The 16,967-nt window shown below is 57.6% G+C and overlaps 1 protein-coding gene across 5 annotated transcripts in view; it reads left to right on the top strand.

Annotated features, from left to right (window-relative positions):
- The window catches only part of Anks1a (ankyrin repeat and sterile alpha motif domain containing 1A), a 157,830-nt gene that overhangs the window by 127,482 nt on the left and 13,381 nt on the right, over window positions 1-16,967 (top strand). For all 5 annotated transcript variants that reach the window (XM_023720767.1, XM_023720773.1, XM_023720752.1 and 2 more), the window contains 2 exons: window positions 7,416-7,482; window positions 11,933-12,039. In XM_023720767.1, coding sequence (XP_023576535.1) covers window positions 7,416-7,482; window positions 11,933-12,039 — 174 coding nt within the window. The remainder of the gene's footprint in view (window positions 1-7,415; window positions 7,483-11,932; window positions 12,040-16,967) is intronic.

Raw genomic sequence — 16,967 nt, 5'->3', positions numbered from 1 at the left:
TGGGTGATTTCTTTATGATAGTCATTCTTTCAGGGGTGAGATGATATCTCAATGTGGTTTTAATTTGCATTTCACGAATGGCTAGCGATGTGGAGTGTGCTTTGTGTTTTGGCACATTGCAGAGTAAGTGTGGATGTGGGTACACTTTGTCCCTGAGCATTTTAAAGACTATATCATTAACTAGGGATCGATGCTTCTGGGGGCTGCAAAAGGGGGCGGAATCTATATAGTGCAAATGCGTAAGTCCTACCTGCCATTCTGTAAGTTTTGACAAGTGCATACATTTGTGTGATCTCAGTTTCCATCAAGATGCAGAAAATGACCATCCCCACAGTGCTCCTGCCCCTCCAGTCCGTCCTCGCCCGGCCTGGCCCCACACCCACTGCCAGTCGGGTGGGCAGGGTCAGAAGTCACATTTGTCCCTGCAGTGTGAACTCCTTTCGGTACGATCTGAAAGCGTTCAGGTTTGAGCTGAAGTCCAGGGACTTCTTCCCATTCCGCAGGCCAGAGCAGCAGGCTGAAGGACTTGTCCAGGAGCGATGGACGCTGATGGAGTGTTTGTATCAAGTACATTAATTTTATTTTTGTGCATCTGAAGTTTGTCTCACTGGGTGTGCCTGCTGTCCTGAGATCATACACTTCCTGGTGGACATGGGAACCCCTGCCCTGGCCACAGCGCTAAGGGGGACTCTTACTACTCTCTTTGGAATCCTTTTACCCATAACCACAGAGAATGGGCCCTGAAATGAAATTCAGACTGCAAGAGCCGGCTCAAGAGAAGGTTGCCAGAAGGTCAGAGGGCGGCAGTAGTAGAGAAGGAGCAGGAGGTCGCAGCCTGAGCCGCGGCTCCAAGGTCTGGCGCCAGCAAACAAGCGTGCTCCAGGACCTGAAGTGGATTGCGTAAACTGGACTAGAACCCAAATGCATAAGCCTCATTAGTCTTCTTGATTCTTGTCCCACTTATTAAAGCCAGCACCTGGCACATGACCCAGGGTTACGTGGCAAACAATAATAAAGTTAATTGGGGTCTAGGGCTCCCAGCGCCTCTTCCAGCAGTTTCTTGAGGTGGAGTTAAGGTTCTCTTTAGTGGAGACCGTTCCTTTTTGTGTATGTCCTCCTGTCACATTCTTGTCAGTGCTGGATCTTCCTTCCTGTCCTTTAGGGCTTGGCCCTAAGCCTCAAGCTCTGGGTTGGGACGAGGCCAGTCTCAGCCGTGGGGGTGATGCGCCCGGGAAGAACATGAGCATCAGCAACCCTGAAGGTGTAGGAGAGAGAATGGGGACAGAGAGGGGACTCGGTCTGAGGAGCCAGAGTGATTGGCTTCTTCCCCAGGGTGAGCACAAGGGCTGGCTGGCCTTTCTTTTTTTTTCTTTCCTTTCATCTTGACTCTCCTTCCTTCCTCTTCCTTTCTCCCCCTCACCCTACCATCTCTGTCTGTTCCACAGAGGGCCTTCACACTGACCTACAACTTCCTAGCCCTTTGTATATTTATTTTGAGACAAGGTCTTTCTAGGTCAGTAAGTTGCCCAGGTTAGGCTTAAATTTATAATCTTCCTGCCTCAGCCTCCTAGAGTGTTGGGGTTCCAGGTTGTACCACCACCGGCTGAGGGTAGGCTGTCAGGTGAGCTGGCCTTAGTGGGGACAGAACAGCTTAGCCTGGTGGAAGGAGACCGAGCTGAAAGGTGACAAATGGCAAGAGGATTGGAGTGAGGGGGACAAAACAGTGACTGTGGCACTTTCTGAGTGCCCTCTTGGGATGATGGTTAAGCTACCCTGTGGAGGAGTTGCTCGAATTAGTGGCACGCCACCCATGGTTGCTGTGGGGCAGCTGAGAGCTTGTGCTGGGCCTTTATTCGTCCCCTCCACCCTGGCCCCTCCCCCACCCACCTAGCCTCCCTCTCCTAAAAGCAATTGACATGTTAGAAAATCAGGGCAAATAATTTACTTCAATCCATCTTTGTCTTTCCTAAGGCCTTGTGCAATTCAGTCTGGGAGGAGACAGAAAAAAATAACCCAGGCCTTTGCCAGTGACCCTTTTCCAGATGTGGATGCAAAGCCCACTCTAGGCTGAGAGCTGTCAGCTGTGGGAGGCGGAAGACAGTGGCCGTGGTGAATTCTGCTGTGGCTCTGGGCAGGAGTGCAGCCGTCAGCAGTCTGCGGGGTCCACACACAGCCCGAGGGGGGCCAGGCCACCCGTGACTGGGGAGGTCCAGGCAGGCCCAGCCCTGCGCTCCCGGGTGTTCTCTGTGCAAGTCTGTCTGGCCAGAGGGAGGAGTCAGCTGCTCCTCCATGCTGCTGCTGCTGAGGGGCACGCTGGTCACAGGAGCAGGAGCAGGTGCAGGAGGCCTCAGCAGAAGCGAGGGGGTGCCACACAGGCAGCACCTGAAAAGGGGCAGTGCATGTGGCCCTCTAGGAACTGTGGGGCTTAGTAATGAAGAGGAGTGGCCAGGGGGTTCATGGCCAGGCTGAGGGAGCACTGAGCAGATGGTGGCCGACACCAACGCTAAACACACTCAGGACGGGGTTCCACGGAAGGCACAGGGTGCGTCTAAAGAAACACATGGGAAGCGGGCCTTGCCTTTAGTGGCTCCTGCGTGTGTCCAGGGCACATCTAGGAAGTGACTGAAAGCCAAGCCTCTGTGCCACGGGGTAGTGACCACAGGGTAGAGACTCACATAGGTGTGTCCAGCTCTGTGAGTCAGGCCCAAGGACACTGGTGGGAGCATCCCAACTGGGAGTAAGGTCTGAGGCACCCCCAGCTCCTCAGGCAGCAGAAAGGGGCCAGGGAGGAGGCTTCAGGTGTCAGGAGCCAGCCCATTACTGGTGTGTGGCTGGCATGTGCCCTCTCCTGTTCCCACTGGCAGAGGAAGATGGGGCAGCACTTTCCTGTCCTCCCCTCTAGGCCTCCAGCTTCTAGGCACGAAGACCAGACTGACTCCTGCCATCCTGAAGTGTGACTCTGAGGGAGCCCTGAGTACAGCACGTTACGTGGCTCTTTCCCCTCCTGGATGGGAAGCCTTGTAGCCCTCCCCACCTCCCGGCCCGGGAGCACGCCCGGGAGCACAGCCGAGCCGAACCTTTCCTCCTGGGACTGCCTTTGCCTCCCTCACTTTCTGACACATAGAGCTTGTGAAAACCTGGGGAAGCCTCCTTCCCATTCCCCGGTATTCGTCCGACGGCCCAGCAGCCCAGTGGCAGCCAAGGAGCCCTCATCGTGCTCAGTGAGCTGCCTCCTGGGGCAGCCTGTGGGGAGCCAGGGCCCTGTGGGCTGCATGCAGATGTCAGTCCGCCTGAGCAGCAGCATCACTGGTGTTTGTTTTTGTCTTGGTTTTCAGCCATATGGAGAGTAGGGCTGGATGCAGGCAGCCTCAACTGAATATCGTCCTGACTGCTTACTGAAATGGAACACTTCCAAGCACTTTTTAAGTATAAGAGTCCATTATGGGCTGGGTGTGGTGGCACATGCCTGTAATCCCTACACTTGAGAGGCTAAGGCAAGATCACCATGAGTTTGAGGCCAGCCTGGGCAACACAGTGAGACCTTGTCCCCCCAAAAAGAAGCCCATTATGGTAACAACCTTCAAGGCTGTGCGTGTATGTTTTTTGTTTTGTTTAATGTATTTGGTATAGGGTCTCACTACGCAGCTCAGACTTAGTGATCCTCCTGTTTTCAGCCTCCCTAGTACTGGGATTACAGGCGTGTGCCACCACACCTGGTCTCAGTGGCGACTCAACTTGCATAGAGGTGGGGGCAGAGCTGGCGTGGCATGTGGTGCAGGGGATCGAACCCTGGTCCCTGCACTTACCTAAGCAGGCACTTAGTCTGCTGAGCTATCCCGCTGGCCCCAAGGCTATGTCTTAAGGAACACAAATATGGTTTTTTTTTTCATAGTTCATGAAAAGTACACTAAAGTATAGCCATTTCTCTTAGTGCCACTTATCCAAACAACAGAAAAGGAGAGCAGGAAGCCATGCCCTTCTAGCCCAGACCTCTGCTGCATCTCCCCCGGGGCAGAGCATTACTGGGGAAGTGCACTGATCAGATTTGCTTCCCTTGTAGCCTCGGAGGTTGAACTCCGTGAAGTGTGCGGATCACAGTGGCGTCTGCCCTGGAGCAGAGTCGCCGGTGGGCTAGAAGTCAGGACGGGGTAGGGAGACACGTGCTCCAGTTCCTGTGTCCGCAGGCCGGGCTGGGAGTGCAGCCAGGCCCAGCAGCCCTGCCATGGTGGTGCGAGGCAGGACCCCTTTAGCTTAAGGTTCCACGACAGCCATTGAGCTAAGGAAGCAGTCTGCGGGCTGCAGGCCCTCAGCTCTCCATCTGCTGCAGTCTTCTTGGTTTGAGCAAGCTGCAGCATTTCACAGAACAACAGAACACTTCCTCGGTTGGGTAGAATCGTTCTGACAGTGTCTGTTAGCATCTCCCAGCTGAACTTGGATCCAGAGCCCCCTGCATTCCCACCGAGGGGCAGGCTGTGGAAACCTGGGCTTCTGCTTCCCACTGGAGGGTACTCGTGGTTGACTCTTTTTGCAACAGACAGGGACGAGCAGGGCAGATATGCGGAGGGCACTCACCTCTGCACACTCTGATTTTGAAACACCCTCTAGCAAAGTCTTTGGAATTGTTCAGCATCGGAACCACGACTGGGGCCAGCCCAGGGGACTTTGGACTTAGTAATTTCCATGATAGTGAGCTGCGTGGGTAATACAGAGGACTCCGCTGCGTCGTACCCTGCACCTTCAGTTCAGCTCTTTCCACCACTGTTGCTCTGCATGGCCTTACAAAGAAGCTTTTCTGCTGTTGGTTTGTGTAGTTAGAAACCTTGCTTACATTCATTCACTCATTCATTCATTCATTCATTCAGTGGATTGTTTAGACCATTCGCCTAGCCCAGGGTACTTCTCCCAGGTGCCTGCAACGTGATTCTCCCCCACCCCCACGTACACACCCTTTAGGATGGAGGAGGGGCCCAGAGAATGAGACCTGTCCTCCCCAGATGTCCCCTCAAAGCGTCCCCTCATCTGAACACCCTACTGTTTCTCCATGCTTGTTTTAGAAAAGGAAACAAGGCAAATCAGCAGGTATTTAACAGGTACTTGTCCTTTGCCTAGCTCCGAGGTCCTTGTAACCTGCTTGCATATCCCAGGCTGTGGGAACTGGCTGGGCTCTCATGGACAGGGTGTGAGTTGGACCCTGCAGCTGGGGCAGCAGCTTGGCCCAAAAGGAAAGAGCTGAGCACCCCAAGCCTTCCCAGTGAGAGGAGGTGTTCCCGGGAAAGAGGAGTGCGGCGGTGTTGACGTCACAGCAGAGACTTGAGTCTATAAAAAGGCAAATGTTATGAGCAGGCACACCCTGCAGATGGGGCCATCTGCCCAGTCGCATTAGCAAGCAGCCCGCCCAGAATGCCTTCGACAAAGCTGGGCGTGGCGTGGCTGGGATTCTGTGACCGGCTGCTGGCTGTCTGTTGCTGGCTGGGCTCCCCAGAGAAAGGCTCAGGACTCCCTGCAGACAACTTGAACTAGGCACTGCAGTGTCGCCAGAGCTGTGTGCATCGTAGCACAGCTTAGGATGAGAAAGATTGAAAATACCCGTAGACCTGTTAGGGGCACCGGTTACATACGTTGCAGCCATACATGAACATGGTAGCTCATTTATTTCAAAGTCTTTTTTTGAACTTTGGAAAGAACTCCATGTTACAGGGGAAAAGTCAGGGTGCCGAACAGCACACACCGCATGTCTGTTAGTGTGGGGCTGTCCGGCATCTGCTGCTCCTTGGCCTGTATTTGGGTAGGACCAAGGATGCGTCCAAAGCCGACTGTGCTGACTGACACCAGAGAGAACCAGGAGGCACGGGAAGGGAAGAGTGTTGTCTGAGTAACCTTTCGTACCTTGTGCATTTTGAATAAGTAAAATATTTTTTAGGGGCCGGGGAGATAGCTCAGTGGAATAAGCGCTTGCCTGGCAAGTGCAAAGGCCTGAGTTCAATCCCCAGTTCTGCAAAAAAAAAAAAAAAAAAAAAAAAAAATTAATCTTCAGCTAGGGACACAGCTCAGTAGGACAGCTCTCATCTGCTGGGAAGGCCCTGGCTTAGAGCCCTGGCTCTGAAAACAGTATAGATTCCACCAGCCTGGAGTGCTCGGAGGACAGCCAGAGAGTGGCATGCAGACGGACTTTGGTTGCACACCTGCAGTGCTCGGGGTCTCTGGCTAGGTGCTGCTCCGGATGGGGGCTGTAACTGTCCCTGTTTTTATGCCAGGCTTTGGGGGTGCTGAAGCACCCCTTGTTGACAGCTTCTGAAATGGACAGAGCCAAAGAGGGGCCTGCATTGGGGCAGTACCTCACGCTACTGCCACTGCTTGCATCTGGGTCCCTGGCGCCAGGAGGTAGAGACACCCCGATTTGCTCTTGAGGTCGGGCGGGTTGTGTTTGCCATGCTTTTGCTGAGCTCGGGTGGCATTCACCATCTACCGACAGGAAGTCAGATGACGCTGAGCCAGTGGTCACTTATGTGGCTAGAGGAAAATACCTCTGAGCTCCTGGGCCTGCCCCCGCTCTTCTGCTGGGTGTCAGATGTGCCTCTTTGTCTGCCAGCTGGAAGCTGGCTGGAGAGTTGTTTTTCTGATTGTCAGACTCGGCTCCTTACTTGCACTTAGAGGAAAAAGCGTCCAAGCCCTGGTACAAAAGGTCTTCTTTTCATTTCTTTGGAAAAAGCAGTGAATGAGCTCATTATCACTGCAGCCCAAGCAGGCGGGAGGAGGTGGGGGCCTGGTCCTGCCTTGGCCAGGTTTTGTGGGGTGGGGGGCTTGGACCTGGCCCAGGGTGACCAAAGCCAGATGGCTGGGCCAGAAGGTCTGTATAGGGGACAGGGCTGGGGACATTTGGATCCCTCAGGACTATCCACGTCTGCTGGTCCAGGGGAAGGCTACGGGTCTGTGCCTTCCCCGCAGTGCAGCGCTCTGTCCAGGGCTGCCAAGGGCGTCCACCAGGGTCCAGTGGCCATCTCTCGTGGCTTTCACAGTGCCCTGGGCAGGCACCCTGCCGGTCCACACAACAGCCAGTGGCTACGTTTATCTGTCTGATGCTCACGGTTTGCCAGGCACAACTCTAGGCAGTCAGGGTGTAGTGTGGGATGGAGCTGGCAGCCTCTGCGCTCGGGGTGGTTCGGCTCCCGCTCGAGGAGTGGAGCATGCCTGTGAGGTACCCTCTTCTCATTTGGACCAGGGCTGGATGACACACAAACCTCAGAAAGGAGGGCTTGTTGGCACTTCAACTACTGGGCTGGCTTGTCTGTCGCATTAGAGAGCTGGCTCCCTCATTCACCCGGGCTAGACAGGTTGTATGAGGCCAGCAGGGCAGCCTGCATGGCAGAGGGTTGGACTGACACACGCCTGACGCTTCTCTTCTTTCTCCTTTTCAGATTGAGAAAATCATGAGCTCAATCGGAGAAGGAATCGACTTTTCTCAGGAACAGCAGAGGATCTCAGGTATGGCAGCCCGCAGCCATCTCCCCGCCCCAGCCGCTGGCCCATCTGGCTCAGTTTCCCCCGGATGCAGCCAGATGTGCAGCCACAGGCGTGCATACACTTCTCCAGCCAGCACCATGGCTCCCTCTGCACATTGGAGGGGAAAGTGTGCAAATTAAATTGGAGACTGCCAATGGAGAAAAAAATCTTAATGAACAATTGTCTCTTGATTGGCTTAAGCTGGGGTACACCTCCGTGCTGGGCTCCCCTGCTCCTGGGGAGGCCCGGTCAGGTGCACAGTGGCCGCTGCCTGTTTGGCAGCGCTGACGTCGCCTGGCATCGCACTCTCTCCTCCCTTGTGCCTCTCGCCTGCTGTGTCCGTCCACACCGCGCAGCTCGGGGCCTTCCCCGCCGAGCCCTTCTGTGAGCTCCATCTCCGCTGCTTTGTGTGAAACAGCCACCCTAGCCATCGAGCCAGCTGCCACGATGCTAGCACGGCGCCATTGCTTTCCTGGGGAGGGGACACGCAAGAGCACCTCTCAGGGTGCTTTGTGTCCCTGGAGCATCCGCCCGGAGTCCTGGCACCAGGCTGCACGCCCACTCTGGTGAGCATGCTCCCCAGGACAGACTGGCAGCCTAGAGCAGCACCCCAAGTCCTTTGAGTGCCCCTGTGGGCTTGCAGGGACTCTAAAGGGGCGTAGTGTGCACATGTGAGAGAAAGGAACTCCAGAGGCTGGAGCTTCCTGGCTGTGGACACATATGCACACCTCTGGCAAGTCACCTGATCCAGTGAGGCTCAGCTGGTAGCACTTGCTGAATGGCGCTGGCCTCAGGGTCATTGTGAGTGAGGAAGGCAGAGGAGGCGCTCACTAGGTACCAGCTGTGCCGTGCATGTCCAGGCGTGTCCAGCTCACTTCAAAAAAACTGGAGAGATCACTTCTCAGCCTTTTGGCTCAGATGAAGTGAAGAAAACTAGGGAACAGGGTATCTGCTCCCCGCCTGGCTCCACCCCCAACCTTCCAGTCCTGGCTTCTACAGCAGCCGCTTTCCGGTGCCACACTCCTCTGGTTGCTAGCAGGAGGGCCTGAGCTGTGTCAGGTCACCGTTGTCAGGCTCGGGTGAGTCAGAGGTGGCCACCTGCTCTGGGGCAATGGCTGGCATGTGTCGTGCAGTCGCACGCTGTGCTCCTCTGCAGGCTTGGCCAAGCAACGCGCACTGGGGCAGATGCTGGGACTGCGCAGTGCCACTTTGAGAGCTGTTTGTTGGGCACAGGGATCAGACCACAAGTTGCCAGCTCAGCACAGGCCACCTGCGTGGCTGTTCTCTCAGCGTCCCGGGAGCAGGACAGAAATTCCATGTGTGCTCGAGAGCACAGACCCTGTTCTTGGCTATGGGAGCCCAAGACGTGCTTCTAGGGAGAGCTGCTCGGAGGCAAGTTAGCATTGAGTTCTTCCTTGCTGTCCGGGCCTGTCTGCCCGTTCTTGCCCTCGTGAGCCTGTAAGAGTGGCAGAAGGTCTGTGTGGGGGTGTCTGGACCCTAACCCGCAGTGCTGTGAGTGTGCCTTTGCCAAGCTGCCCTCTGCCCGGCTCAGTGGCCCCCTCGGCTGCAGGCCTCCCCCGGGCTTGTCCAGCACGTGGCCCAGCCCCACCCTGCAGCACCTGCAGGGCTGAGCTGGGGAGCACCGGGCTGGGCTGCTGCTTGGAGCAGAGCATAAGGACTGTGTCTTTCAAGTGGTCAGTGTCCTTCTGGTTCAACTGTCCTTAGTCTCAGGACAGCTAGGGTCCTGGTCACTCAGAGGAGGCGCAGACCTTCCAGCAGGTGGGGACCATGCTGCTGGCCTGGTATGCCTGCAAAAGGCAGGACCACCACATTCGGGTCCCAGTCCTGTGTGGAGGTTCTGGGACTCCAGTCCTGGAGCAGGTTACCCAAAATTCAGGAGTCTGCAGCCAACCCATCTGTCCTCGTTTACAGAGGAGGGTACGGTTCCCATTCACCCAGCCTCCTGGCTTCTTGTCAACAAAGGCCTGCTCTGTCAGGCAAAGGAGAGCTGCTCCGCTGGAGCCAGCTTACCTTCACCATCGCGTGTCCCAGGCTTCTGAGTGCAGATCTGTGGGGACCTGGTCTCCCCAAACACAGTACCCCTTCAGGGATCCTCTGATACCTAGGGACCGATGTGTGCTTCCTGGACCCACGTGACCTTTCTGTAGTACTTGGGGCAGGCCCTGGTCACCTTGGCTTTGGCTGTCCCCAGCCCCTCCAGGTTGGCGCTGGCCTGCCCTGGGTGTGGCGCTGCCCCTAGTCTGTCCACCTGCTGTTTGATAGACTCACCCATGGAGCAGCAGGTACAGTGGCTTTATGGCCTCACCTGGTTTTTTGATGCGAAGTGCAGTCCTAGAAGTGGCATGGTAGGGTACTTACCTATGGGCTGTGTCCTTGGGTCAGTGTCATCTCTCCCCTCCCCAGTCTATCCTAGAAACTGTCAGCAAAAGCTATAGGAATGGCCCCTCTATCATTCCTAATCTGGGATTTCCAGTCCCTTTAGCCTGGGGCAAAATGTCCCTGTCTCCTTTATGTGTGCATCAAACAGGGAAATTTGTCCTCACCCCAAGGCTGCTGTGCCATCTCCTCCCTCAGCGGGGCAGTGGCAGCGTGGCTGTGATGGCTCCGTGTCCGATCCCTGATGTATTTCCCTGAGCGCGGGAGGGGAGGGCGGCGGGGGAGGGGAGGACCGACATCAGGGAGTGAGCAAGGACTGAGCAGCCGGCAGCGGCAGCAGCGGCGTGGAGCCCCAGAGCCTCAGACAAAGCATTCTGCTGTGGCGCCCAGGCGCAGACAGGACCACAGCACAGCCCGGGATCGCAAGCAGGGATGAATCGGCGGCCAGAGCCCCAGGACCTGGGGGGCATTTGAGAGCCCCCAGGCTCAGCGTTTTGGAGTGCTTCCTTGGAGTACCGCGGCAGCCTGTCTGGAGGCCACCCGGCTCCCTGGCCACCAGCTGTTCTGCAGAGCCAGAGGACAGGGCGGAGGCTGCCACAGTTGGTTACCGGGGTCTCAGAGAACGAGCAAGTTGCCATTGTCCTGCCCTGAAGGACAGAGTGCTGGATGAACAGGATGACTTTCACCATGTCAGGAGTTTGCCGGAGGTGATGTTTTTGTAGTTAGTTCTTTTTCCTTCTTTGCACCTCTTTTTTCTTCCTCTTTTCCTCCTTTTACCCCTTCTTGCCAGCGAGAACCCAGGAAGTAGGCGGTGGCCAAGGTATTCATTGTGACCCTCAGGGGCCCCCTGTGAGGCTGAACAACACTGCGCTGCCCCAGCCCATCCTGGCAAGGAGAGGCGTGGAGCAGACTCCTGGCTGCCTGCGTGGTGCAGAGGAGCTTGTAGCGATCCGGAGACCTGGGAGGACAGTTGTGTCTTTATCGCTCCGCTGGAGAGGAGAGAAAGCAGCGCAGAGCGTGAATAGACCTGAGCTGGTGCTGCGCAGCGACAGAGGACGCTTCCCACCTCTCCTATCTGGTGGGGTCTTTGGCAGAGAAGTGAATCTGTCTGCTTGAGCCAGGAAGGCCCAGAACAGCTCATCCCAGAAGGGGAAATGAATGCCTGGCCCCCGAAAGCCAGAGTGGCCCAGAGAGGCAGCTGTCCAGCGGGAGCCCTAGTCCCAGAGACTCCCCGCTTGTCCGCTCCCCGTGTCTAGCCCTGGCCCAGCTGCTGCCGCCTGAGGACGTGGTGCTGCCACCCGAGCAGAGTCACAGCCGAGCCTGAGCCCCACGCCCCGGCCCATGCGCCCACTGGGCCCCTTGTTGTCACGAGATTTTGAGCAGGAAGGACGGTGCCATGGTTTGCTTATTCCGGGACTGCTGGGGAAAAACAAGTAAAAGTCTCCTTTCTGCCCCTGCTGCGTCCCGTACTGCTTGCATTGCATGTGCTGGGTCCCCGTGAGCCGCCGCCACCGCCGCTTCCTTCCTGGAGCCCTCCTGTGCCTGTCCCTCAGCTGCATGAAGATGTGTGCTCTCTCCTGAGCCATTCGTGCTGCAAGGTCGCAAGAGTCGCCCCGGGTCACCGCCCCGCAGGGCCCAGAAGTTGCATGGATGAGAGAAGCAGCTGGGCTCGTGGGCACCTGGGGGTTCCCCAGCCCCTCTAGCGCCCGTAGGGACTGACTGCAGCGCCGGCCTGGCCTCGGTGTGACCCGCTGAGGAGGAATTGACCCGGCAAGCACCGGGGCCGTGGGCAAGGCCGTGCATGTGCTAGCGGCGACCACCCGTGGGTGGCCGTGTGCAGCGCCAGGCCCCGACCTTGGCCTGTGCACGGAGGAGGAGCTGCGTGCGCGCTGCTCTCTGGTCTCTTGTACATAGTCTGGCTGCTTTATGGTAATGACCATGATGTGGCAGTGCCATCTGTCTTCCTCTGAGTGCCGCTGCTACCGCCTTAATGGTTTTTCTCTTTTCAAGCGACTGCCGATTCCTCTCTCGTCAGGTTCGCGGACGCTGGAGCAGAGCGTCGGGGAGTGGCTGGAGGCCCTCGGGCTGCAGCAGCATGAGAGCAAGCTGCTTCTGAATGGCTTTGACGATGTCCGCTTCCTGGTAAGTGCCAGGCCCATCGTGCCATGCTGGAGCCGACTCAGTGCGTAGACCTGTCGCCTGGGAAGTTGGCGGGACCTGGGAAGCCAGCCAAGGGTCACGCGCCTTCTCAGGAGGGCTCCACACAGACTCTGGCCCCCTGCTGTGCAGTGAGGCTTCCAGGCCAGCCTGTTCCGAGCCAGCTTTCCTCCAGTGACTCCACATCCATCACTGGGAAGCCTGGAGTTTCCTGTATTTGCCTGACTTCACTAGCAAGTGAGTGGTCCTTGAGGCAGAGCTCCTTCCCTGCCTAGCCACAGCCAGGTGCCCAGGGTGGTGGCCAGGGTGGCATGACAGTCTGTGTGCTCACGGGGCAGGACTCATGGGGTCGGAGAGAAGAGCAAAGGAAGCCCCAGGTAATGTGTTCCTGGTTCTTTATGGAGCAGGAGCCCAGTGAAGGCCGCAGCTTGGGGTCCCGCGCTACCTGGAAGCGGCCCCAGGAAGGGCGTCCGTCCCCAGCCCTCCTGGCCCCACCCTGCCCTGCCTGGGTGCCCTTGTGGGTAGGGTTGTGGCAGGGCAGTGGGGCAGCAGGCCACCCCAGTGTCCCCAGAGCAGGCCATTGCCTGTAGAGCGATACCCCTGACAGCATTGTGTGCGTTGGTGCTGTTCTTAGTGCTGTGCGTGGAGGGGCATGGAACTCCTGGAGGGCTCTTCCAGTAGCCCCGGGCTTGTGCAGACATTTTCTATCCCAGGAGAGAAATGAGGCACAGTGGCAGCAGTAGCATGGCTTTGCCCTGCCCCGGGGTCACACTCCAGGCGCCAGGCTACACGGCCCCTTCACTGTGGCACCGGGCAGAGCACTCGCTGCTGTGGTCACCTTCTTGCACAAGTGTCCTGGGAAGCTGGATCTGAGCTGCCTTTGGCCAGCCCATGCCCAGCTCCACCTGCTCCAGGGAGGCCTGCCTTGCCCTGTCCCTTGCTGTCCCTGTGCCTGGAGCACACGCCCTTCTGCACCAGTGCCTCCGCCTGCCCCTGCGTTCCAGTGAGTCCCTGGCTTCTGTGGTCAGCTGGGCTTGCACCCACCTTGCTGGGACCCCCAGAGCTCCCTTTCCCTCCTCCTCCGGGACAGACACATCAAACCACTCTTCCAAAGCCAGAGGGGGCAGTTGTTTTTTAGCTTAAAAAAAAATGTAAGTTTTAAAATAGTTACATAATTTTTCAAGTTAAATTGAGGATATTTATTGTTCTTGTACTAACCACCTGATTCACCATGTTCTTTGAGGGGGAGTGGCAGGCCGCAGCAGGGTGTGCCAACTCGAGGACGGGAAGAGAGAGCACACTGCCACCAGCCCTGCTTCTTGCGCGCGCGCCGGGTCCCTCCCGGCAGCTGTGGTCTGTGCCCAAGTGTGGCTCTCCAGAGCTGCAGAGGTCTCCCTGTGCTGAGGTGTCCTCCCAGATGCCGAGCAGCTCCAGCTGTGCTGGGAACATCTGGTCAGTGTTGCTGTGGCCTTTCTCTGTGACAGCAAAGTGACAACAGGCTTGTGTTATGCAGCTCCCTCTCGTGGCGAAGCACTTGAGCGTCGTGCGGTGTAGTAGCCCTCTCTTATGCTGGGTCCCTCTTGGATAACCTCGGCCATGCTGTTTGCTGTGGCAGGATTTGCTCCATTACCTGAGCCCCTTCACTAGCTCATCCATTCAGTGCAGTGGTTGACTTTTGGCTGGTTGTTTTTGAGATAGGATCTCACTGCATCGCCCAGGCTGGCCTCCAACACTTGGACTCGAGCAATCCTCCCGCCTCAGCCTCTGCTGCAGCTAGCTGGGGCTGTGGGGTGGCCTGGTGCCAGGCTGTGCTGGCTAATCGATTTAGAGCACGTGTTACATTGAGTCTGTTTCCTGATGGCTTCTGAGCCTTTGTCTTAGGTGTGCCTTCGGGGCCACACAGTTGAGGTGCTATGAAAGCTTGAAGGTCTCCGTCCTGGGCTCCTGGAGCCACGGCACCAGCAGGACATGGGTGCGGGGAAACATTCACCCTGGATGTCGGTGAACCAAAAAGTTCCTGCAGCGTGACCTCAACTTTGTTGCAGAGAGCAGCCTTGCCGCGAGTGTGGGGAGCGAGCAGGCCACTGTGGCCTCTCCCCGGTGGCTTCTCTTTGCTTTTTGGAGTGCAGTACATTTTCTTCGCCCTGAATGGGTGTGAAACCAGAGGAGTGAATGGCCACGCTGTCTTGAGGGACTGTTAGGGTCCAGCTGGGAGAACGGAACTCGTGAGGCAGTAACAACGATGCAGCAGCCGAGTGTCAGCCACAGCAGGGCAGCGGGGACACTCAGAGCCAGGAAGGCGCTCAAGGCAGGCAAGGCAGAGGCTCAGGAGGGAGCACGCACCTTCACGCAGCTGGGGGAAGCGCACAGCGGGGGCTCCGGGCCCCTGAGCCTGATGCCCGCAGGTGGGATGTGTGCCTGGCAGTGGCTGCGAGGCCGCTAGGGACAGAAAGGAAAAGCGCCCTGCGCAGGTGGAGGGGAGGGTGTTCCTGCCGCCTCGGCTGCCCAGGGCTCGGCCCCCCACCCTCCGTCGCCCGTGTCTGGTACAGGCTGAGCCCCGACCAGGTCAGGGTTTACCAGCAGCCATGCAACTTCCCAGTCAGGTCCCCAAGCCCCACGGTCCCTGTCCTGTTCCTGTCCTTCCAGTCAGCTCCTTGGCCTCTGCCATGTCCTGTGAGCGTGGGCTGATGTCCCGGGCTCCCCCCCAGTTCTAGGCCAGTCCGAGCAGAAGTGCTGTCTGGCGCAGTCCTCCCCTCTGGCCACAGCCACCAGCTCTGCAGACAGCTGCAGGAGCCGCCGCCATGCTGGGCTTTTCTGCAGCCAGGTTGCAGGGCTGAGGAGTGGGGCGGGGGCTGAGCTGCTGCTGTCCTAGGCCCTCCGGTCTCATAGGCCATCACCAGATGGTGGCTGTGTTGTTTCAGGCCAGGGCCAGCCTCCCATAGACCCCAGCCCGGTGAGTGCTGCCCCCTGGGAGCCTCCCTTTCTGCAGCCTGCTCCCGCGGAGCTGCGGCCTCACTGGTGCTCTGGAGGCCAGGAGAGTTAGCTACAGGAGTGCTTATGTCACTGCCGCCAACCTGACCTGCCACACACTTGAAGGTGGGCTTGGGTGGCAGTTCCCTCGTGCTCCATGGCTTCTGATCATTGACCCCTGGGCACAAGGCAGTTCCAGAATGTCACTGGTCACTTGGGCAGCCCTCCTCACTGTACACACACAGAAGGTGGTTTAGGCACAGGGCAGTGGCACCCATCAAAGCAACAGACCTGACACATTACATCAGAGTCACCTTTAATCTGGAGCTTGTAATCACAGGTACCAGGTGCCCAGCTCCGCAGCCCTGCGCCAAGGAGTGACAGGGAACAGCACACGCGCGTTCATTCCTGTTTCTTGCTTATTGCTTAGTACCGTCAACGCTCTGCGCGTTGGGTTCCACAGGTGTGGAACAGAAAGACTTGGAAGTACAGATTGACAATGCAGCAGTAAGCATGACACTGATAAAGATGTCCCCATGGACGCTCTGAGGTGTGACAGTACAACTTGCAGCACGGGTGGTAGGCACAGATTATGTGCAGCTCTGTGCTGTTTCATGTGGAGCAGCGATAGCGAGCCTTTCCGAGCTTTCATAACAGCTCACTGCGAATGTACCGTGCTGTACATTCGCCACCAGTGATACAGAGCTTTGTCCTGCGCCAGGAGGGGGACTTGGACCCAGACCCCTGTGAGTACTTTCCTGTCCAGTGTTGAGTCAGCGGGTACAGAACCTACAGGTGCACAGGGTCAGTCATGTCCAGGTGACCACGCTGAGGTCCCTGCCTGCCCTGAAGGGTCCCCTAGGGTGCTCTGGACAGCCCTGCCTGTCCAGCCTGTGTGTGCCAGCCCAGGACATGCTCTTCCCCAGTGGGCCTCTCGACGGTGCTGACACACAGATGGGGAGGGGCGTCCAGTGCCACGGAGGGAGAATGGCTCTGCAGGGGACCTTAGTGGCTTGGCGGCCACGCACTCCTCTCCCGATGCTGGGCGGGAGGCAGCGACTCACGGCAGCCTGTGTGACTCTCCCCCCATCAATTCTCTGGAAGATCAGAGTGGCTTCCGAGCCCAGAGGAGGGGCCTGCCGGGCTGGATGAGACAAGGGACACAGGCCCTACCGGGCTGCCCAAGTGCAGAGCAAGGCTGCCATGAGCCAGGGCTGGCCGCGGCAAGGTTGGCGCTGCAGCAGTAGCTGCCAGGCGCCTGAACACTGCACTGGGAGGCACCACGTGGGGCGGACGCACCCCTGTGGGCCTGGGCTGCCCCTTGGCTCTCCCAAGTCCTGTCAAGAAGCCGTATCCTGGGCTGTGTGGCCCGCTGGCGCTCACTCCTGGCTCTGAGTATGCTAGAAGAGTAAGAGGCGCCTGCAGTTCCAGCTACCTGGAGGCCAGGGCAGGATCACAGGGCCAGCCCAGCCTGAGCAACTTGACAGGACTCTGTCTCCAAATAAAAGCGAGGGCTGAGGGTGCTGCGCAGTGGCAGAATGCCCCTGACTTTAATCCTGGTACCTTAGAAAGAAATCTATATTGGAATTTCTGGTCTTTCCTGACACCAAGTCTTAAACGGTAGGAATTTTCTGTCCAGTACTAAGACATGACTGGGACTGGGTCCCTGGGTTACCTCCAGATGGGGCTGGGGGACAGGACAGCCACCCAGGAGGCCTGAACCTTCCAGTCCTCCCACCTGCTCCTGGCAGGGACGGGGCCCTGGGCTTTGCTCACCGGTGGCCGGTGTTCTTTGGTGTCTACAGAACACAGCCTCTGTAAAATCCCTGGACAGAGTTGGGAAAACTGCTGCTCCGAGGCACAGCAGCCGCACCTGTGTTTCTCTTCCACCTCCGTGGGAGGTGCGTCCTTTACGAGAGAGAGCAGGTCCGAGTGCAGACTGG

Source organism: Octodon degus, unplaced genomic scaffold (genome assembly GCF_000260255.1).
Source record: "Octodon degus isolate 3935 unplaced genomic scaffold, OctDeg1.0 scaffold00005, whole genome shotgun sequence".
Classification (NCBI taxonomy): Eukaryota; Metazoa; Chordata; class Mammalia; order Rodentia; family Octodontidae; genus Octodon; species Octodon degus.
Note: the sequence above shows the minus strand (reverse complement) of the source record. Positions and strands in the feature narration are given on the sequence as shown.